At 45.0% G+C, this 24,184-nt stretch overlaps 1 protein-coding gene across 1 annotated transcript; it reads right to left on the bottom strand.

The window, feature by feature from the left end:
• Positions 1 to 13,647: 13,647 nt before the first annotated feature.
• Positions 13,648 to 17,912, bottom strand: LOC129187262 (coxsackievirus and adenovirus receptor homolog). The gene is made up of 4 exons (XM_054786289.1): positions 17,773 to 17,912; positions 17,487 to 17,616; positions 15,670 to 15,728; positions 13,648 to 15,041 (listed from the first exon to the last, which is right to left on the bottom strand). Exons 1-4 carry the CDS (start codon positions 17,910 to 17,912, stop codon positions 14,582 to 14,584), a joined length of 789 nt encoding a protein of 262 aa, XP_054642264.1. The 3' UTR covers positions 13,648 to 14,581.
• Between the last annotated feature and the right edge of the window lie 6,272 nt (positions 17,913 to 24,184).

Genomic DNA, 24,184 nt, shown 5'->3' with positions numbered 1-24,184 from the left:
GTTATGTCTTGCAGCACATGCCGGAGGTCAGCAGGTGGGACTGATTAGGCGCACCTGCAATTCATTGCTGGCTGCACTCTTAAGCAGCAGCCAGGGACACTATCCTTTGCCAGATTGTTGCCAACACTGGCCTCTCACAGCTGTCCTCGGTGCAGTATTGTTACCTTGTTCCTAGCCTTTTCGCTAGTACCCTGCTAGGCTTTCTCCTGCAGCGGTGAGTTACTTTGTTGTGTTTTCTCCTGCTTGGTTTTCAGCAGTGATTTGTGTTGTACTTTGTGTTTTCATCTCAGCTCTTATTTTTGGCTGCTTTCTTAGTTCTTGTTAGTTTTTTACCGTGAGTGTTTCCGGGAGGTAGTTTTTGTTTCCTTTTTCCAACTCAGTTGTACTTTGTATTGTGTTTTGGACATTTTGTATTACATGTTGTGTAATATTGTTTGCTCAAAACCTTTTGGCTCTCACATTCTGGGATCCAGCATCCTGCTGTCGCCGTATCTTAACAATATAAATCATAAGAGTGACTTTGGAAGTTGTAAAATCATTTAACATTTTTCTGATTTTTTTTTTTTTGTGTTATGAAATAGAAATAAAATATATTTCTATATCAGAAAAGAGGTTAACAAAATCCACAGGAATAATATGTAGTAATAAACTGTCTCCAATTTTAAATTCGGGTAAACAAAAATAAACTTTTTTTTTGTATTTGCAAGCAACCGCAAATTATTTAGTAGTCTAGTCGCGATTGTTTCCATATCCCCCACGGCCCCCTATGTAAAGCCCTTACGACTCAGGTATGGTATGATATCGACAGAATTTTTAAAAATGATCATACCCAAGTCCTTATGACTAAGCTCAAGCACACCTGTTGTGGGAGGTTAGTCTGTATTTAGTGTGAGTGGCTAACAAACTAACAGACTTAACAACTCCCAAGTTCTCACATAAGTCATTGTCCGAGACGTGTTTCTTGTGAGTGGTAATAAGGCGGCCGCGTGGCTTCACAAGTCATTGACCAATGGTGTATCCAGATATATAATACAGATCAGTGGCACTGAGATGTTCACTCTGTCATGTATGCAGAAAAGAGGACTTCCTGGTCTGCGCTTCCTGTTATTGCATGCTATTTGCAACCCACCACCAGATGTTGCCAAAACACTTTGAAACACACTACCTTAATTCCAACACATACAGCATAATTGTCGGACATAAATGTGATTGAACAGACGTAATCGTAGTTAAACCGTAGCTCTGTCGACCACTGCTGGACGAATTGAACATTACACTTCGCAGGCAAGCTTCACCGCGAGAATAACTTGATTACAACACGGTCACGAATAATAAAATGCAGAACAATACACAACTTTGCTATGTTTTACTTGCAAAGACCTGACCACATTTAGTCATGAATCTCGTGTCTGATATGTCTGTCACTCAAAAAGGTCCGACTAGAACCAATGACTGAACTACGAAGGGCGGAACAGCTTATGTAAAATCTTACCTGGAAACGTCATACGTGAATTAATGTAATAAAACCACTGATCTGTATAATATATCTGGATAGCTCATTGGCGATGACTTGTGAAGGCAAACGGCTGCCATATTGCTACTCGCAAGAAACACTTCTCGGGCAAGCTTTTGCATTCGTGGTGAACTTATTTTATTAATTTGGATTGGACATAAATTTCGACTTAAGATGCCTGCATGTGCAGCTATTGACTGCACAAATCGCCAGTTCAAAGGCTGTGGACGAACATTTCACCTGTAAGTATGATTGAAATGTAGATTTATGATTGATCACTTAAGGGTTTTTGCACAATCTCATATTTTCGATTGTGTAAAATTCCTCTGATTAAATGTATGTCCAGAATTGATACGTTTATATAGCTCTATAATAGCTAAGAGGAAATTTACGTACTTTTTGTGATATCATGATGTATGTATTTTTTTAAGGGACGAAGGTTGCGTTACTTGAAGGAATGGGAGAATCTCCTCGCTTTTTAATGTCAAATCTAGATGTTCTGCGAGCCTCTTCATCTGCTTTGTACACTATGTACGCTGTGCCAATGTAGTCATGATGTGAGTAGTAAGATGGCGTCTATTTGGCTTCAGTGGCTTGCACTCCGGCATGCGACGTATGAGCCATCCAGACTTATTAGTACAGATCAGTGAATAAAACACATAAAATGCAGTGCTATATGAATGGAAACAACCATAAGCAGACTGCAATGATGCATTAATGCAGACAATTCAGCTATTTTTTTTCTAAATGGAGAAATACCAGGGCCGCACGGTGGTCTAGTGGTTAGCACGTTGGCCAACACAGTAACAGCCTGGAGATCGGGAAGACCTGGGTTCGACTCTCCCTTGGGCATTTCTGTGTGTAGTTTGCATGTTCTCCCCGTGTGCGCGTGGGTTTTCTCCGGGTACTCCGGCTTCCGCCCACATTCCCAAAAACATGCATGTTAGGTTAATTGGAGACTCTAAATTGTCCATAGGTATGAATGTGAGTGTGAATGGTTGTTTGTCTATATGTGCCCTGCCATTGGGTGTACCCCACCTGTCGCCCGAATTCAGCTGGGATAGGCTCCAGCATGCCCCCGCATCCCTAATGAGAAGCTGTATAGAGGATGGATGGAGAAATACCATCCATCCAAACATATCTTGCTAGCAAATGCTTTTTCTGTATTTTTTCAGTGGCAAAATTAAACTAATTTATCCACTTTTATGATGGATGTGATATAAGAAAAAAAAAACATTGATTATGTTGTAACTGCTCAACTCTTTGAAATCAATGTACAAAAAAGACTGTTGTAGTAGTGCCCATTCTCTTGTGTTCCTTTAAGTTAACATCTGATTGAACGTGTGCCTCTTGTCCCTCACACTTTGTGGTGACTTTGCGTGTCAAAACATTGCAGTCTGTGGACTTATCCTTCCTCAAAGAGCAACATTTGTGTTTTTTCTAGGCTAACACACCTCAGCCATGTCTGTTTGTTGACATGGCGACAGCTGATGTGTGCGCGTGCATTTTAGAGCGCAAGACGCGGACACACACTAACACAAAGGCACAAAGGTCGGTAAGGAAGTACTCATAGGGGTTGGCTGCATATTGTGTTCTTGGTGGAAATGTTTCTTGGCAGTGACGCCAATGGCCACGAGCAACATTACTGCTCTTGCCGCAACCAGTCTGTGCAAAATTCAAGTATGAGTGCAGCCATTGTTTAAGTCTACATTGCTTCTATTGTACAATTCTAGTCAATTCAGACTCATTTTCCACAAATTAAAACTACTGTTTTGTCATAACATTACAGCTTAAAGGAAAAGTCGATTTTCTTTCTGATTTTAACTTAATGCTACTAAAATGAGGTAGGTTATTTTCTCTCATATTACGATATTCTTGTAAAATTACTGATTTGGCCAGTTTTCTTGATAAAATTAAGCTTGTAGAATGCTCTGCGGGCTGCAAATTGCTACCGAGCCGCACAATGGACACCCCCGTTTACTCCGGTTAGTCGGCTGCCAACCACGCTGCGAGGTTTATTCTTGTAAAATTGCTCCTCTTTTTCTTGTTTGAATACAGAAACATTTACTTTATATTTTGACTTTACTCTTGTAAAATTGCAGATTTTTGTGTTTTTACTTTTCTTATATTTGTAGAATGACCATCGGCCAATAAAAAACAGCCGCTGGACACAAATGGCCCTTGGACTGCACCTTAAACACCCCAGACCTGAAGGTCATCCATCAAATAGCGGATTTATTTTCATGAATTGCAAGTTTTTCGGTTTGACCTCGAGGTCACTTCTGTCTCTTTGATCTTCCAAACACGCAGTCTTGAACCTAAAAATGTGACATTTGACCTCTTGAGTCATGAATCAAATTAGAACTAAATAAAGCTACTAAAGCGGTGTAACATTTTCATGTAATTAAATCGTGTACTCGCATTTTGTAAAGATGAAAATGTACATTGTTCCTGTTTCATGAGTCAGTCGCTACCCGATTCCCTTGAGTGACTGACTCGTCAGAGCTGGAGTCCGTAAAAGGAGTCACCCCACACTCTTTTGGACAGCTTTGTGTTTTTATCATTTATTTTTAATTGAAGAAAAGTAGTCATGCACAACAAATACGGCATCATTATCCAATAACCTGAAATTAAACAGCAAACAATAAGTAGAAATGCAAAATTACTTGAAATGTAGGGAGTTTCCTAGAAGATTCATTTGGGTTTTTTGAACAAGAGATGACGGATGGATTGTCTTCTCTTTCCAGCAACACAGAAATCCTAAATGAATCAAAAACAATCCAATCCAATCCAATCCAATCCACTTTATTTATATAGCACATTTTATAAACACCGTTTCCAAAGTGCTGCACAGATTAGCAAAACCATAAATGATAAGTAAATAAAGGAATGTAAATGTAAATAAAAAGTAAAAATTACGACAATAAAAACTAAAAGATCAAATAGAAACAAAGAAACCTACTACAATAAAATATTTAAAACAAGAAATCGAAACAATAAAAGCCAAAAGTCCAAGAAGTAGGTAAAAAATAAATAGGTCAATTTAATTTAAAAAACTAAAATAAATAGAACCAATAAAAACTTAAAAAATAATAAAAGACACAGAGGACCACACGACTCACACCGAGTTAAAAGCCAGAGAATAAAAGTGAGTTTTAAGACGAGACTTAAAGCTTTCAATAGTGGGGGCCGTTTTTACATGAGGGGGGAGAGTGTTCCACAGCTTTGGGCTGACAACAGAAAAGGCCCGGTCTCCCCTGGTCTTAAATCTGGTCTTAGGCACCACCAGTTGGAGCTGGCCTTCTGACCTCAAGAGGGGGGCAAAAAAAAAAAAGGAGAGACAAGAGACAAGGACAACAGCAGCAACAACAACAATCGTGACAACAAGAACAGAACAACAGAAACATACAGAACGACATCAGCAAATCAATGTCTGTGACAACTATAAAGACGAACAAGGACATAAGGACAACACAATATCAACAACCACAATGACAAAGCTGTCAATGACAATCACACATAATAGTAGTCATGAAATGATGAACTATGACAGTGATCACAATGATAATACTGCATTGAAACAGTCACACATAATAGCAGTCATGAAATGATGAACTATGATAGTGATCACAATGATAATACTGCATTGAAACAGTCACACATAATTGTAGTAATGACATGATTATCCATGATAGTGAACAGAATGATAATTACTGTAATGCACATCATTGTAAAAAGAAAAAAAATCGCTGTAATAAAACCAACAACACCCTGGTTAACTCAGTGAGTAATGTGGGGAAGTACATATATACTGTGAGTGTGCATATGTACAGGTATCTCTGTATGTGAGGAAGACTTCATATATATAAAGGTGCAAGAATGTGTGGGCGTGTAATTGTCACTGAGAATGCATGAAAGGAAAGGGGCCGCCTTTCACCTCCCAGAGAGCCCCGCCCCAAATAGCCAGGCCGGGCCCCGGCCTCCAGAAGGCCACCAGGCCCACAGGGGCAGGCAGCACAAAGATCAGCCAGCCAGAGAGGTAATCCCAGCCAAGGACAGGGCGCCGGCGGGCTGGATGACTGCCAACCCCTGAGACCAGCAAGAGATCACACCCCACAAAGGCAGACGGGTAGCGGGGGCCACAAACCGGCAGGCCCAGAGACGCCTCCACAGCCGGAAAGAAGCCCGCCCGCGCCGGAAGCGCCAAATCCCGCCCACCGCCACCCCCACCCCCAGGGAGCGGAGCCCGGCCCGCCCAGGGCCAACCCCCGCCCGACCCCCGACACAGGGCCGCCCCGCCCAGGGATGCAGGAGGCACACCCTCCACCCACCCGGCGGAGGCACGGGCGGCAGAGATGTATCACCCAGCATCCGACCCCACGGAGCAAACCCCTGTATGCCCCCCTCCCAAAAATAAATAACTAAAATAAATAAATAAATAAATAAAAGTATACACACGCACGCACATACACACTCCTACGCACCCACACACTCCTACGCACATACACACCCCTACGCGCACGCACATACACACTCCTAAGCACTCAAGCGCGCATACACACGCACACGCACGCATGCACACACAGTGGTCCACTGCCCGACAACCGGAAGCCCCACCCTATCCCCCGTTGGTAACCCAAGGAGCAGCGGAGCCAGGGACCCCGGGGTCCCAGACATAAGATCCAGAACCCAGGCATGGAGAGCACGGACCGCCGGGGAAGACACCAGGCCACACCCTCCCAACGGTAGGACGCCGCCAGCAAGGCAGACAGGGGAGCCAGCGAGGAGGAAAGCGGGAAACTGAGCAAGCAGGCGGGAAAACGGGCGAGCAGCCAGGCGAACCACCACACAGCGCCAACCGACACCCGCGGGCCAGCAAACCCCGAAGAGGGAGCGGGAACACCACACCCCAAGCCGCAGGGAGGCCAAGCACCAGAGCCGAGAAGGCGAGACCAGCAGCAGACCAGCCGACGGCCCCCACAAAGCACCAGAAGCCAGACCAGCCACATGCCACCAGAGCCGACAGCGCACCACCCACGCACCGGAGCCCCACCCCCAACAAGCCCACAGACAGACCGGGGGAAGGCGAGGACACAGTCAGCGGCCCGGCAGAGCACAAAGCGCAACGGCGACAAATGCCCAAGCGCCCGGCAGAGCACAACCCCCCCCAGCGGGCCCGGCCCCAGGGCACCCGCCCCCCCACCCCCACCCCGCCACCCAGGCCCACAGTACCCGCAAGCATGACCAAGCCCCAACCCACCAGCTGGCCCGGCGCCCCAGCAGCCGCCACAGCGCAGCAACCACCAGCCGCCGCCGCGGCACACAGGCCAGCCCCGGAGACCGCCGAACCGCCCCAAGAGCGCAGAGGCGCCCGCAGCACGTGTCAGTCCAGGGGAAGCACCGCAAGCCGCCCCCCCCGGCGCAAGCCCCGGCATCAACAGGCCCCAGAGGGCCACCCCAGGGAAGGGCAGGCGAACCAGACAAGGGCACCCCACAGGCCAGGCCGCCCCGGGCGAACCACCGTGACGGCCAGTCCCCCGGCCACACCGCCGAACCTGGCGGGCAGGCGCCGAGGTGCACGAGGCACCCCAATCCAGCCCGCCCTACCCGTGTATGTGATAAGGTGTGATTGTGTCTATAATGCAATTAAAAAAATAATAAATAAAATCAAATAAAAGAGGACAGCTACGAAAAGCTGGTCTCTGTGTCCCTGAGGGGTGTATCTGTGTGCATGTATATGGGGTGTATGTGGATGATAGCTAATGATGCAATTAAAATCGGAGGACAGCTGCCGCTCGGAGGGCCCCTCACCTGACCAGCCCCCCCAAACCCTAAGTGTCTACTCTGCGATTAAAATTGGGGGGCAACAGGTCAGTGGCACGGCAGGAGCAAAGGAGCCCCGCAAGGCAGCTTCCCTCCCCAATCACGCCCGACTGTAGGCCACCCCCCAAGGTCCTATATATATGTGAGGTGGTGCAGTGGCACAGGAAGGACGGGGGCCCCACACCCCAACGCCGCCCAAACCGAGCAGGGGGGGGACCAAGGACACATGACCGACCGGCCGCCCACCACAGCCCAGGCTCGGGCGAGCCACAGGCCGCAGGACACACCACAGGCCCTACCCGGCCCGCCAGGATGCCCAGTCCGGCCCATCCAACCCCCCAGAAGCAATACCCCCAGCGCCCCCCAACACCGGAGCCCCACCGGCGGTAGCGTCCACAGCGCCACCCCCAAACTGCCAAACACCACGAACCAGCCACACGCCCCAAGGCAGATCCGACCGCCACCAGGACAGCGGGAACCGCGCGCACGCGCCCCCCGCATACCACCACGGCCGGCAAGGGAGCAACACCACGACGACCACAAGAGCACCGGACCCCACATAGAGCGGAGCACGGCCACACCCACGAAGCACCAGGGGCGACAGGGAGGGACAGAGAAGCAAGCACCGCACGACCGGGCCCACGAGAGGAGCGGCACCCCCGCCCGGCGCCCAAGCAGATGCCCCCGCCCGCCCTGCCCCCCGCCACGCCGCAGACCGGCCACCGCCCCACCCCCCGCCCATCCACCAACATGCCAAGGGAGAAACCCCGGAGGGAGGGAGACAACCGCCGGCCTGGAAGCAGGGACCAGCCAGACACCAGCAGGCAGCAGGGACCGCCCGCCAGCACCCCGCCAGCCCCACCCCCAAGCCCCCGGCCAAAGCCACCCCCCGACCGCCCCACCCCGGAGCAAGCATCCCCCCGCCGATCCCGGGAAGCACCACGCAGATGGACACCACGCCGCCCGCTTCCACGCGCAACCCACGGCCCCCACACCCCCCGCTCACCAAGCCACAGCGGCCCCGTCCCTGAAGGGAGAAAGCAAGGGATCCCCCCCCACCCCAGCACCACGCACCCCCCACCCCGAGCCCAAACCGCACATCCGCGACCCCCACCTCCGCGCCCCCAGTCACCCGGGGGACAGCCACAGGCGCGGGAGGATAACAGGCAGCTCCCACCTATCATACATACACCACACACATAAATCGGTAAAATAAAATAAAATAAATAAATAAAATAAAATAATTAAAAAATATTAATTAATAAATAAAAAGGGGCAACCCAAACCACCCTCCCACCCAGGGGAGATATCTCCACGGGGGCAGCTGGGCCCAGGCACCCGCGCCCCCACCAGGGGGAGAGGCCGGCCCCCACACCACACACCGGACGGCCCACGCGGTAGCCGAGCAGGAGGGCCCAGGGCAGACCCCGCCCCACCCCCAGAGGCAAAGGAGGCGAGGGAGAGCCAGCGCCACCAGCCGCACACGAGCCCCCCCAGCAGCAGTAGGCGCCCGGCACCCGCAGGATGCAGCACCCCGCCCACCAACCACCCCGGAGGTCAACCAACGCCGCCCCCTGGACGGCCCCCCCGACCCCGCCCCATCACCCGACCCGGACCCCTCCCCACCCCCACCCACCAGCCCCCCCAGGCAGGCAGCCCAGCAAAGAAGACCCGGGACACCAAGCCCGCCCCCGCCCGCCCCTGAGGTACAAGGCCCACCCAGCGACCAGGACCACACCCCATGCCAGATGAACGAGATCCCCAGGGGCAGAGACAGATGCCCTCACCCCCCTGAGAGTCAGGTCAGGGAATTAATTATTGGTGCCCATATAGACTGAAATTCTGACATTTGTTCTTTCGATTCAGCAGACATTCTCTCCATAGCTATATGATCTAACAAAAGATTTTTGTAAAGAGCTATGTTCAGTTTCTTCCTTGATTTCCAATTGATGAGAATGGTTTTCTTGGCGATGCTTAATGCTGTGATGAGAAGCTGTGTTTGGTTTGTTTCTACATCAATTGTGGAAAGATCGCCCAGCAGGCATAGTAAAGGGGAGGTAGGAATGGAGAACCCAAGTGCCAAAGATAGGTAGTCACACACTCCGTGCCAAAAAGTTTTAATGGGAGCACAGGTCCACATGGAGTGTAAGTAGTCATCTATTCTATGGTCTGAGCAGTGTGTACAGATGTTAGAGTCAGTTAAGCCCATTCTAAACATTCTATGTCCTGTGTAGTGTACTCTATGAAGGATTTTAAACTGAATCAGATGTAGGTTGGGATTATTGATTAACCGGGAAGCATTAAGACATATTTGCTTCCAGAATTCAGGGTCACAGCTTGTAGATAAATCTGAGCTCCATTTGGAGATTGGTACTCCGATTGTATTGTCATTTTTTGAAAGTAGAATATATAATTTAGATAATGTTTTAGGGGCAGATATTTTTAAAAATTAGTCAATAGTGGTATTGCTTTCCCATGATATAGTCCTGAAACTTGCTTTAATTATAGATTTAGTTTGTATGTATTCAAGAAATTTGTTAGGATTTATTCCATACTGTGTAACAAGGTCGTTAAATGAGATAAAGTTGTTTCCTATAATTATATTTTTTCATACAACTTATTCCTTTTTCGTGCCATGTTGGGAAATTTAATGGTTTCTTTTTAAGCAAGATGTCAGGGTTATTCCAGACGGGAGTGTATTGGCAAGGAGTGAGCGAGAATTTTGTTATTTTTAAAAATTCCCACCAAGCTGTCAGAGTGGTGCTTATATTTATACTTTTAAAACAATTATTTTTCCGGAGGATTTGGCGAATGAAGGGCAGGTTACAAATTGGGATTTCGTGGCTAAGTGATTGTTCGATGTCTAGCCATAAATAATCCAATGGGTTAGGGTTGATCCATTTTAAGATATACTGTAACCTGTTTGCAAGGAAGTAGTTGGAGAAGTTTGGGAGTTCTAAGCCCCCATATTCTTTAGATTTTTGTAACGTTTTGAGACTTATTCGTGCTGGCTTATTTTTCCAAAGAAATTTATTTATATATGAGTCTAATGACTTGAACCAAATTATAGATGGTTTGGTGGGGATCATGGAAAATAGATAATTAACCTTTGGTAAAATCATCATTTTCACGGTGGATACTCTGCCTGTAAGTGAGATGGGTAAGGTTCTCCAACGTGCAAGATCATCCTCTATTGACTTCAATAGTGGAGTATAATTCAAGCGGATTAGGTCTGACAGGTTGGAGGAAATGTTAATACCCAAATACTTGATGTTCCGTGAACACAGTGGTATAGAGGGCGTGGTCTGGAAACCAAAGTTAATGGGCAGTACTGTGGATTTAGACCAGTTAATGGAGTAATCTGAGAAGGTGCTATAATTGTTAATGAGTGAGATAGATTCGTGAAGTGAAGACTGTGAATTATCTAGGAAGAGTAATACATCATCAGCATAAAGGCTTATCTTATGATGAACATTTGTGGTGTGGATCCCTTTAATATTTATATGTTGTCGAATTGCCGCTGCAAGAGGTTCGATAAAGATAGCAAATAGTGAGGGAGAGAGTGGACACCCTTGCCTAGTACCTCTTTGTAAAGTAAATTCTGGAGAGATGTGATTGTTGGTCCGAACAGAGGCCTTCGGGGTGTTGTATAGTATTTTAATCCATGCTCTAAATGAATCTCCAAAGCCAAATTTTTGTAGTGTTGCAAAGAGAAATTTCCAGTTTACTCTGTCAAATGCTTTTTCAGCATCTAATGAGACAATTGTGGTTTCTAAATTATGGATGATAGAGTAATCAATCAGATTGATTAGACGGCGTACGTTGCTAGTTGAGTTTCTCCCCTTGATAAATCCTGATTGATCAGGGTGTATTATATGAGGGGTAACTTTTTCCAGCCTTATAGCTAACGCTTTGCATATTATTTTAAGATCTGCATTAATCAGTGAAATTGGACGATAACTGGAAGGTAGTGTTGGGTCCTTATCCGGTTTCAGCAGAAGACTGATTGTAGCTGAGTTCATGTTTGGAGGCAAGCATGAACTGTCTTTAATTTCCAAAACCATTCTAAGAAATATTGGAGATAGTAATGACCAGAATGTTTTATAAAACTCGGCAGGGAAACCGTCAGGTCCTGGTGCTTTGTTATTCGGCAACCGCTGTAGAGCGTTATGGAGTTCTATTAATGAAATGGGTACATCTAAGGGCCGCACGGTGGTCTAGTGGTTAGCACTTTGGCCAACACAGTAACAGCCTGGAGATCGGGAAGACCTGGGTTCGATTCTCCCCTGGGCATTTCTGTGTGGAGTTTGCATGTTCTCCCCGTGTGCGCGTTTTCTCCGGGTACTCCGGCTTCCTCCCACATTCCAAAAACATGCATGTTAGGTTAATTGGCGACTCTAAATTGTCCATAGGTATGAATGTGAGTGTGAATGGTTGTTTGTCTATATGTGCCCTGCGATTAGCTGGCGACCAGTCCAGGGTGTACCCCGCCTGTCGCCCGAAGTCAGCTGGGATAGGCTCCAGCATGCCCCCGCTGGAGGAAGAAGCGGTATAGAAAATGGATGGATGGATGGTACATCTAAGTTGGTCACCTGTTCGTCATTTAATTTTGGTAATTCTGTTGTTGAGAAATGTTTCGATATCTGGAAGAGATGGTTTATTCTGAGGTGTATATAGATTTTTATAAAAGCTCCTAAAGACGGAATTAATTTCTTCCGGGAGGTGAGTGATGTGACCTCCTGAGTTTCTAATGGAGGAGATAGAGCTTTTTTCTTTATTGACTTTTAGTTGGTTAGCTAAGTATTTTCCATGTTTATTGCCATGCTCAAACTTTTCCAAACGTAGTCTCTGCAGTTGGAACTGAATTTTCTTGTCAGTAATTTCTTTTAAGTCTAGTTTCAGTTTTCTTAGTTTACTTAGAATATGCTCATCTTGTGAGTCAGCATGAGCTGCTTCGAGGATTTGGATTTTTTTCTCCAACTCTGATTCTAGTAATCTCTCTTTCTTTTTCTTATATGATGAATATGAAATGATTTTTCCGCGCATTACTGCTTTTGCTGCCTCCCACAGAATACTAGCCGAGACACCGGGTTGGTCATTGAAGTCTAAAAACATTGTCCACTCTCTTTCAAAGTATTTTAGGAAGTCTGAGTCTTTTAGTAATGATGTATTTAATCTCCAGCATCTAGTAGGAGCGCTCATAGTTTGGTTAGTGAGAAAAAGAGAGACTTGGGGCGTGGTCACTAATGGTGATAGGGTGTATGTGAATGTTTGAAATGTCTGATATGATTGAGTTGCTTGTCAAAAAGTAGTCAATACGAGAGTAGGTGTGGTGCACTGGTGAGAAATAAGTATATTCCCTGTGAGTAGGGTGATAAGAGCGCCAAGCATCACAAAGACCAAAATCATTCATGTATTTCTTCAGTATCGATGTTGATTGAGACTCACGATGTCCCCCAGCTGGGCTAGACCTGTCCACTTCTGGGTTAAATACTAAGTTGAGGTCCCCTCCCAAGATCATACTTGTATCCAAATGTGCAGAGAGAGAAGAAAAGAAGGCATGAAAGAAGGAGGGGTCGTCAACATTCGGACCATATATGTTGGCAATGCAGAAATGCACATTATCAACAGATATGTTCATTATTATATATCTCCCTTCTGTGTCTGTAATAGTGTTGTGGAGTGTAAAATTCACCCTCCTGTTCATTAAAATAGCTACCCCTCTCTGTTTGGAGTTGTAACTTGCTAAATATGTGTGTGGGAACTGTGGTGAGTGAAGTGTATGGACAGCTGACTTGGACATGTGAGTCTCTTGTAATAAGACAATGTCTGCTTGGGTGTTCTTCAAATGATTAAACATTTTTTGTCTTTTTTCTATCGACCCAACTCCCCTGACATTCCAAGTGACAAACTGTAGTGAGTTCATCCTACACTAGCTTTTGGTGATGTGTGTGTAAACAAGATCAAATGCGAAGTATGTGTACCTGGAAGTAAAATGAATGGGAGTATATACAGTACATTTAAATGTATGCTTAATTTATCATTTATTTTTAATTGAAGAAAAGTAGTCATGCACAACAAATACGGCATCATTATCCAATAACCTGAAATTAAACAGCAAACAATAAGTAGAAATGCAAAATTACTTGAAATGTAGGGAGTTTCCTAGAAGATTAATTTGGGTTTTTTGAACAAGAGATGACGGATGGATTGTCTTCTCTTTCCAGCAACACAGAAACCCTAAATGAATCAAAAACAATCCAATCCAATCCAATCCACTTTATTTATATAGCACATTTTATAAACACAGTTTCCGAGGTGCTGCACAGATTAGCAAAACCATAAATAATAAGTAAATAAAGGAATGTAAATGTAAATAAAAAGTAAAAATTACGACAATAAAAACTAAAAGATCAAATAGAAACAAAGAAACCTACTACAATAAAATATTTAAAACAAGAAATCGAAACAATAAAAGCCAAAAGTCCAAGAAGTAGGTAAATTTAATTTAAAAAACAAAAATAAATAGAACCAATAAAAACTTAAAAAATAATAAAAGACACAGAGGACCACACGACTCACACCGAGTTAAAAGCCAGAGAATAAAAGTGAGTTTTAAGACGAGACTTAAAGCTTTCAATTGTGGGGGGCGTTTTTACATGAGGGGGGAGAGTGTTCCACAGCTTTGGGCCGACAACAGAAAAGGCCCGGTCTCCCCTGGTCTTAAATCTGGTCTTAGGCACCACCAGTTGGAGCTGGCCTTCTGACCTCAATGTGCGCGCTGGAGTGTAAATTTGGATGAGGTCCGAGATGTCCAACAACTTTGGTTCCATTATTTCATATTTTTGGCAGTCTCGCCAGAAGTGTAAGGATGCTAACACGTGACACTATCGGGAAGTGTTTCCAAGTCGAGACCATCTCCCCCCTCCATCGACAACATGGGCACCTCCTCCACTGTTTCACTTCTGCGCCAGTACCAGATGGCGAGAGCACCGACAAGACCCAGCACAAGCACGACGGTCGTCACGGCCACGGCTGGAACTGGAACTCCCTTGTTAATGGCTGATGGTGGACACTCAAGTAGGACGACACAGTGTTGGGTAGCAACCAGACTTTCCACCGTACAGAGATATCTTCCACAGTTGTCCTCTGTGATCCTGTCTACAATCAAGTCACCCAATGTGGCATTCACACTGGCGTTTGGTGGCAACATCTTGTTTCCGCTCATCTTTGTCCAGCTGTACGTCAGTTGGAGGGTGTCACACCACATATCGGCTCGCTTGGTTTCTCCATGACTGTCAGGTTCATGTTCATCTCCCTTATCTCATCCATTACAGGATTTCTCGAGTGGCATGTGTAGGTCCCCGTGTCTGAGAGACGCAGGTTGCTGATGGTTATGGAAGCGTCTCCTTTGCAGTGTGAGGTCTGAAAGCTGTGAGGCATGTGGTGGACCCTGCCCTTCAGTGGTTTGTAAAAAACACCACAATGCCAACTTGTAATAGCCAAGGCTTGTGAAGGCAACCACACATCCCACAAAATGTCAAAATTGTCAGTGGGATATGTATGCTTGCAGTGAAGAGTGATGTTTGATCCTACAGCTGCGTAATAGGACGTCTGGGAGTTGGCTTTGAGAGTGCAAAAGGTCAGCACCAGGACAAAAGAGAAGAACGCAGGCGTCAGGATTGGAGCGCTGGACAGGAGCTTGCTGTAAAGTAAACACACGTTACATTGTCTTTCATGTCTTCCAGTCCAAGTGTGACTTGTGTGTAGAACTAGAAAAACACCACTAACAATTTCACTCTGTAAAGTGCCAGAAGTGGTGATTGTGGCATGTATTTTATCCATTATATTTCTGCAATGAGCCACTGATGGCCCCTGGGCCACATGTTGGACACCCATGCACCAGGAAGGCAGGTGCTGCCAGTGTGTCTGCTTCACAATCACTGGTGGAGATCCTGCGCGGCAGATGCAAGAAACACTTTTACTTTGAATGCACCCCTACTTGCTAAACATAGCGACCATGCCGCAGCTGAGCTATGGTCGCCACGTTACGCCTTCAGAGAGAACCATTTACGTGTTTTGATCTGATGAGAATTATTACAGCGTCTGCTTGGATATAAACACACGCAGCAGCTCTTCATCTATGATGGAAAAAAGCACACGTCTCCCTGATGCTGACACAGGGAGCATTGCAGTGTTTAAACACTTAATGTGTGCCTCCAATAATGCTTTTAATTGCATATTAATCCATTTTACTGAGGGCCAATGAAAAATACGCCTCCATGACACCCCCCAGGCTGTTTTTAGCATTTAGCATAAAAAGTGTACTTCACCTGCACCTCCTGGAAGATGAGGACACCTCAGCTGGATGATTCTCTGAGATGAAACACGTCTACAGTCACTTTATGTATGCATCACTTCATGTCACAAGACATAAAAGATGCTTATGTCATAAAGCACAAAGACTAGCTTTCGTATTTGATGATGAAACTGCAACTGTCCTATCAGAAAGCGCCACGATAGCTTTGGAGCTGCCACGGTTGCCTTTGAGGTGAAAAAGATGACATGTAATACGAATAATGCGGAGACTACAAGGCTGCACAAAAAATACCTTTTAACAAAAACCGCTCCAATTAAAAGCAACACATCTAGTAAGAGCAATGCCAAGGTTATGTTTTTGCCAGTCTTTATCGGGTTGTTAAAAGTGAAAAGTTCTGAATGGATTTGGACTGTTGGAAATGGGATATGGAAGAACTGATTCAATTTTGGGGGTGATCGAAAATGCAAAACTGCCACATTTCCCAACCGATTCAAGCCATTCGAACATCAACTCATTCAACAAAGTCAGGACATTCATGCTATTAGCCACATCACACAAATTCCCAAAATGCCTTTGATCTAAAGAGTTCCAGCTGCTTCCACATTTCTCAACCCATTCAGACGCTTCTAAAGTCAAAATTCTCAACTCATTCAGGACATTTAGCCTTCCGGGTACATTATGCTTCTAATGCTAGCATTATTAGCCATGTTCATGGATAGTGTTCACCTCCCCTTACGTGTTTCCAAATTTATTGAATAAGTCAGACTAATAGACAGATAAATCAGACATAATTGAAAGTCAGACAGGATAGTTTCCGGTCTACAGGTACCTGGACCCCATTTCATTTCACCTGTACCATCTCCTGGCTGAAAATGAAAGAGCGCTCCTGCCAGTTGTCCCACAGTCATTTTTACTTAGTCTTCCACAGCAAGTTCACATAATTAACCAATAGAAATGCAACACTAGCAGATTGAATTGGGTTTTACTTAGACGAGGAAATGACCAGAAAGCAGAATACACCCGAGTAGCTGTAACAATCTGGCACTGGAAGCTTGTCAGACTGCTAATAGAAACCAGTTAATGAGACACAGGTGTGCTTAATTAGGTCCTCCGGGTGGCTCAGAGGTGTACTGCAATACATGGCAGACAGAACATGACATTTTTGTCCATAAACTTTTGTGGAGTTTTACAGAACATACATTCATCAAATAAATGTTCCGTCCACTCCCATCACAAAATCAATAGATGTTCTGATCAATATCAAAACCACGTCTACTCATTCCCCACACTTGTGTCACGTGTTGTCATCTTTACCCGCCAAGATGTCTGCTGTCCAGGATACAAACGTGGAGGGCAACACAGAAAATAGTATCAGTTATAGACAACTTCATATACAGTATATACACACATCAAATCTTTATATGAAGACAATTTTTAAAATAGCAACGTTGACCAAAGTGTTTACAAATGGGCTCAGCAGCTAAACGTTACAAAGTAGTTCATCATATTGTTATGGTTAAAAATACAAGATTCTCTCTGAACAGGAGATGACGGATGGATTGTCCTCTTTCCAGCAACACACAAACCCTAAATAAATCCAAAACAACTTTGGCCATTATTTCATATTTTCTTAAGTCTTTCCATCGCTTCTTTACAGACCTATCGCCAGAAGTGTGAGGATGCCAACACGTGACACTATCGGGTAGTGTTGCCAGTCGAGACCGTCTCCCCCCTCCATCGTCAACATGGGCACCTCCTCCATGGTTAATCTTTTTCGATTATGACTGGTTGTAGACACTCAAGTAGGACGTCACAGTGTTGGGTACCAACCAGACTTTCCACCGTACAGAGATATGTTCCACAGTCGTCCTCTGTGATCCTGTCTACAAACAAGTGGCCCATTGTGGCATCCACATTGGCCTGAGGAGGCAACATCTTGTTTCCGTCCATCTTTGTCCAGCTGTACGTCAGTGGGAGGGTGTCATGTGAGGATCTGCATTTGAGCCTCGCACCATAAACCTCTGCAAACTCCCATTCCACGCTACACTCTGGCTTGCTTGGTTTCTTTGTGACTTTCAAGTCAATTTTCTGTGTGTGTGTTTTGCCATTAACGTACAAATCACAATCATACGTCCCCGTGTCTGAGAGACGCAGGTTGCTGATGGTTATGGAAGCATCTCCGCTTAGGGGGTTGGGAGACGTGTAGCGGACCCTCCCCTTCAGTGGTCCATGCACAAATTGGCCATCTGTTGACATTATCCGCTCATAGCTTGCATTCACCCCCACATACCACCTGATCATTAATTGCTGACGGGCATATGTGTGCTTGCAGGGAAGCGTCAAGTCTGATCCTTCGGCTGCGTAAAAGGACGTCCTGGAGCTGGTTTCGAGAGCACAAAAGATCAGCACCAGGACAAAAGAGAAGAGCGGAGACATCATGATTGGAGTGTTGGACAGGAGCTTGCTGTAAAATAAAACACACGTTACATTCTGAGAGAAAGGGGGACCCACTTCTAGTCAAAATGCGATCTTAATCTAAATTTAATCAGTAAAAATAATAGGTGAAAAACGGTCCTAATGTGATTGTATGTTTTACACGTTACATGTTTTGTAGTATGTGTTACACTACAAAAGTGTATCTCACACATATCATATAGCCTGAGGAAAAGGAAAATTCTAAAAGTTATATATCACAAATGTTGAATCCATTTCTCTTGACAGCAAAGTGAGAACTGAGACTAGGGTTCATTTCTGCAGTGTTTCAGATGCACAAATCCTCAATTGTCTTTCAACTCTCTTAAAATTTCAGAGATCTCAGCAGGATGTAATGTATTTTTTGCGCATCAATGCCAATAAAATGCATGAGAGTCGATTATATTGGAGGGAATACGTAAACTTTATAAGATAAATTGTATCGCATTGTTTGTGTACATGTAATCTGACTCTACTTTTAAAAAAAGTTGTTCTTTCCGCAAATGCACAGTTGTATCGCGATCGTTAGCAAGCTGTCATAAGTTTTTTTTTTCCCTCCTTCCCCTGCTACTTCTCCCTGATAGCTAACCATGGAGCCCACTCAGCACCACCGCCATGTCGCATGCTTTTATTGTTATTGTCTGTGTGGTTTGTGCAGCACTTTGGTTCATCCAGGTTGTTTTAAATGTGCTGTAGAAATACAGTTTGACGTGCCTCGACAAACTAATCGCATCTCTTGTAATGAAGGAACACACTATGCTTCTTTTACTGTGATTTATTTTAAACGTTTTCTTTCAACAAAAGTAACTTTAAAAATTATGACCAATAGTAAACTAAAATAACATGTTACCAAGTAAGACAAGTTAGACTCTTAAATTTCCAAATTTGGAAACAATGCCAGTATGAAAAAATAGCTCATTTTTAAGCCTTTTTAAGCCAATATCATCCCCAGTTTAGCCCTAAATTATCCATATCCTGAACAATTTTTGAGTTTAAAGTTGTGTTGTTGGGCCGCACGGTGGTCTAGTGGTTAGCATGTTGGCCAACACAGTAACAACCTGGAGATGGGGAAGACCTGGGTTCGATTCTCCTTTGGGCATTTCTGTGTGGAGTTTGCATGTTCTCCCCGTGCGTGTGTGGGTTTTCTCCGGCTTCCTCCCACATTCCAAAAACATGCATGTTAGGTTAATTGGTGACTCTAAATTGTCCATAGGTATGAATGTGAGTGTGAATGGTTGTTTGTCTATATGTGCCCTGCCATTGGCTGGCGACCAGTCCAGGGTGTACCCCGCCTGTCGCTCGAAGTCAGCTGGGATAGGCTCCAGCATGCCCCCGCGACCCTAAAGAGGAAGAAGCGGTATAGAAAATGGATGGATGGAAGTTGTGTTGTTGGTGTGGCGTTGATAATGAAGTCCAAAAGATGGGGGAATCTTCCATGATACTCTTAGCTTCACTTAATCTATTTATTAGTTCACATCATCTGCAGATACAGCATACGTTACTCGCCAGAACGTGCATCTGTCACTAGAGCTGTTACCAGTTGCAGTAGTCTTGTTTAAAGTAATGTTACATCAATATTGGATATCATTATGTACAACCATTATGACCTGGAAAGCTCTCACTTTGGTCTGCATCTCTGCAATGCAAACTGCTAAAACAATGCATAAAGTTCATAAGAATTTGTTAGCCAAAAACGTCATGCAGTATTTCTCTATCAGAGAGGAGAAATATGATCTCAGGGGAAAATTAAACTTAAAACACTTATATGCGAGAACAACGCTGAAAACCCACAGCATTTCCGTGTGTGGAATTAAATTATAGAACGGATTGAGTAAGGAACTCAAACAATGTACAGAGATGAGCAAATTCAAAAACAATACAAGCAGTTGATGTTTGCTAAATACAAGGCAGAAGAGTCTTCATCATTACATTGATTGTTCTGTCATGATGTTTTTATTTTTTTGATTTCTTATTACACTGAAAATATAGTAGTTTGGTCAGATTTTGAGAAAACGTCTCATTAGCAGTGACGACTTGATAAGTAAGCAGCCTGCACATCTTTTATCTCGGTTTCCAGCACACGCAGTGCCAGGATTGGAACATACCAATATAATGCACCCCTGTGGTTGCGTTTTCAGGTTGGGATAAAATGCGCATGACAGCTGATGAATGTGTTTTCATGTGGACATGCATCTTTTTTAAACTTCACTTGTGTGGATGGACATTTTTTCGTGTCCATTCATTTCTGCTGTAAATGTCTACTTTCTGAGGGTCCGCGGATATACAACTATGGGTGTTTTGACCTAGTTGTTGGTTTCAATAAGCGATTGTTGATCGAGCACCTCTTCGGCATTCTCTCAATAGCCAGGCAAAAGCTACAGTATTTTATATCAACACAAAATCATCACAATCCGTCAGGTGTGTAACCCGTAAGGATTTGCAGCTGTGGAATGGACAGATGATGCATTTCCCAGCATGTTTTGTTGTCGTTAAAACAACTTGAATGCCATACGCCTCTTTAAGGTGTTATTTTGTACAGACAGGGTGTAATAGTGCTGCCGTTTTTAAACAAGTACAGTTAACTTATTAACTTAGATACAATGTACAGTTTGAGTATATATCCTGAAATAACCAGACCGAGCAGAATAACAGATCATTGGTCATTGATAACATATTCACTAATGATTTTGATAACACAACTAGTGCCCTGCTAATAACTGACATCATCTTCCAGTGTTTTTAATTTACAATGAAACATACAGGAGGAGAACGGTGGAAAACAAAAAAGACAATTCGAAGACAAGAACAGAGGAAAGTATTCATGTTTTTAAATAAAGATCTGGAAGAACAACGTTGGGAATGCATTGTAAAAAAAAAGATGTACATGAAGCATACGGGCCCTTTGTAAATATTTATATGAAGCTCTATGATGTGCACTGACCTTTGAGAGCATTGTCCAACAAACAAAAGATGATAATTCAACTGTGGATGACAAAGTGTCTCCAAAGTAATTTATAATAGTAAAAACTAAAGAAGCAGAAAATAAGTATTAGACGTACAAAAACAAGTTCTCATATATTTCAAGACAATGTAAGAGAATATAGTCACATATTAGACAACAATGAAAATAACATTAGAGCAACATGGGGCATCTTAAACACTATTATTAGGAATGGAACCAAAAAAGCAGATTACCTGCAGACAGGAATATTGTGTCCCATGAAAAAAAAATCATGTTCCTCCCCCCCATTAATTACTACTTTTATTCGCAATTACCTGTTTTTTGGCTCCCTTGGCAGTCAAGAGACCTTGGAATTGTCCTGACTTTTCACTTTTATATCACACCCCTGGCCAATAGCGCTCATCAATAAATTTAAAAATGTATAATCAATCCATGTGGTCGGCGTCGGCCGATTTCAGTGATTGATTTAGTGATTGGTATCGGAATCGGCAGCATAAAACCCTGATCGGAGTATCCCTAGTAGTAAGAATTTATTTCATTTTCAGAATACACACACACACAAACTTTGGACACCCCCGCTCTCGGCTGTTTGAAGCATTTAGCATAAAAAAGATGTACTTTACCTGCACCTCTTGAAAGATGAGGAAGCCTGGTTGGATGATTCTCCAAGATAGGAAGTCCAAAATATGAAGTCCAGCAGCAAACACGTTCAATCCACAATGTAACGACATAAAGAGATGCTCATGTCATAAAGCACACAGCCCATCTGTCTTAGAATTGCGTATCATGAAAACTACAACTGTCCTATCAGAAAGAGCTTTGGCGCTGACACGGTTACCTCTGACTTCAAAACAGATGCACATGTCATAAAGCATAAAGACTGTCTTTCTTATTCATTATGAGGAAAACTACCAACTGTCCTATCAGAAAGCGACACGGTTACCTTGGAGTTCAAAACAGATGCACATGTCATAAAGCACAACATTGTCTTTCTTATTCATCCATCCATTTTCTATACCGCTTCTCATCTTTAGGGTCGCGGGGGCATGATTTCGGGCGACAGGCGGGGCACACCCTGCAGTGGTCGCCAGCCAATTGCAGAGCACATTCATACCTATGGACAATTTAGAGTTGCCAATGAACCTAACCTGCATGTCTTTGGATGTGGGAGGAAACCGGAGCACCCGGAAAAAAAACACGCACGTCGAGAACATGCAAACTCCACACAGACCACCATTCGGCTTTCTTATTGATTATGAGGAAAACTACCAACTGTCCTATCAGAAAGCGACACGGTTACCTTGGAGTTCAAAAGATGAAATGTAATATGAATAACATGGAGACTACATGGTGAAGGAACGTCAGAACAGCACACAGCAAAAACCCCTTTAAACCAAACCATTCCAATTGAAACAATAAAAAGTAGTAACTCTAATAAGAGCGATGCATTTAAAATAGCAGTAGCAAAAACAATAAAAAAAATTTAAGACAAAGCATGAATAAAAGACACACAGAATAAAGGTGAATAACGCCTCCTATTTTGTAAAGGAAGAGGCCAGACAGGCTTTATACAACATTTTTATCTTTCATACTTTTAAAGGTGGTGTGGTGGACACTTGGGGGCATGTCTCTCACCCAGTCAGGAGTCGACTGGGGGCGTGGTTAGAGTCCAGGTTTGGGCGCGCAAGTGTTAGCGCTATAAAGGAGATGTTCCATCTTTGTCAAGTTGAGTAGTGTGCAGTTGGAGAATAAAGTTCTGCATGAGACCAAACCTTGAGTCTTCCTTACAACTGCCACATTGGTGACCCCGTTGAACATGTTTCAAGCTGCAGATCAGTGTGATTCCTCGTCGGCCTTGTCGCCCCAGCTCCCAGCTCCGGCCGTCGCCGCCGCTGCGAAGCTCCCGGAGTTCGCGGTGCACGGTGTGACAGCAGATACACTGCAGACGGCGACGGAGGACACGGACCCGTCGATGGTGGCTGGTGTGGTGTCTCAGAAGCGGAGCGGGAAGAACCTGTGCTTCTTTCACCAGCGGTTCGGCGCGAAGGCTCGGCGATGTGTTCCCCCCTGCCCCTTCGAAGCGCCGGGAAATGCCAGCGCCGGTGTCCAGTAGCGGCTGTGGGCGTCGGTGAACGGAGTGAGCTGCTCTTCATTAGTGATTCGCGGTCAGGGAGGCGTTTCCTGGTGGACTCCGGCTTGCAAGTCAGCCTGCTTCCCCCGGAGAACACGGACAAGGTGGCCGAGGGCTGCGGGCCACCGTTAAGTGTCGCGAACGGCTCTCCCATCAACACTTTTGGCACAAGGTCGGTGACTGTTTCCACGGGCGTAATTTCGTGTGGGATTTTGTCATTGCCTCAATAACTGTCCCTATTATCGGATTTTTTGAGTGCTAATGGACTGCTGGTTGATGTTTCTAATCGCCGCTTGATTGACGCTGTGTCTTTTGCCACATTTCCGTGTGAGATGGGGGGACTTGGGCCGTTGACCAAAGCAAATTTTCTGGCGTCGGGGGACGTTTTTCAGCGTTTGCTAGCGGATTTTCCAGCTTTGATCACACCAGCTTTTTCTACCAGGAGTACTAAGCATGGTGTTGAACATTTCATTCCTACTGTAGGACCGCCAGTTTTTGCGCGCGCGCGCGTCACCTGGACGCGGCCAAATTAGCTACAGCTAAAGAGGAGTTTTCTACAATGGAGCGTTTGGGCATTGTGAGACGGTCTAATAGCCCATGGGCCTCGCCCCTGCACATGGTGCCCAAGTCGGATGGGTCATGGCGACCGTGTAGTGATTTCCGCCGCCCTAACCATATCACCACGCATGATCGCTACCCCATTCCGCACATGCAGGATTTTTCTGCTCGCCTGGCCGGTGCAACGTTTTTTTCCAAGGTTGACTTGGTCCGTGGTTATCACCAAGTTCCTGTGCGCGCAGACGATGTGCCTAAGACTGCGGTAATTACCCCGTTCGGGCTTTTTGAATTTTTGCGCATGCCTTTTGGCCTTAAGGGGGCAGCGCAGACCTTTCAGAGGCTCATGGAGTCGGTACTGCGTGACCTTACCTTTGTGTTCGTCTATCTCGACGACATATTGGTGGC

Source organism: Dunckerocampus dactyliophorus, chromosome 9 (assembly GCF_027744805.1).
Source record: "Dunckerocampus dactyliophorus isolate RoL2022-P2 chromosome 9, RoL_Ddac_1.1, whole genome shotgun sequence".
Taxonomy (NCBI): Eukaryota; Metazoa; Chordata; class Actinopteri; order Syngnathiformes; family Syngnathidae; genus Dunckerocampus; species Dunckerocampus dactyliophorus.
This window is presented reverse-complemented; position numbering and strand designations above follow the sequence as displayed.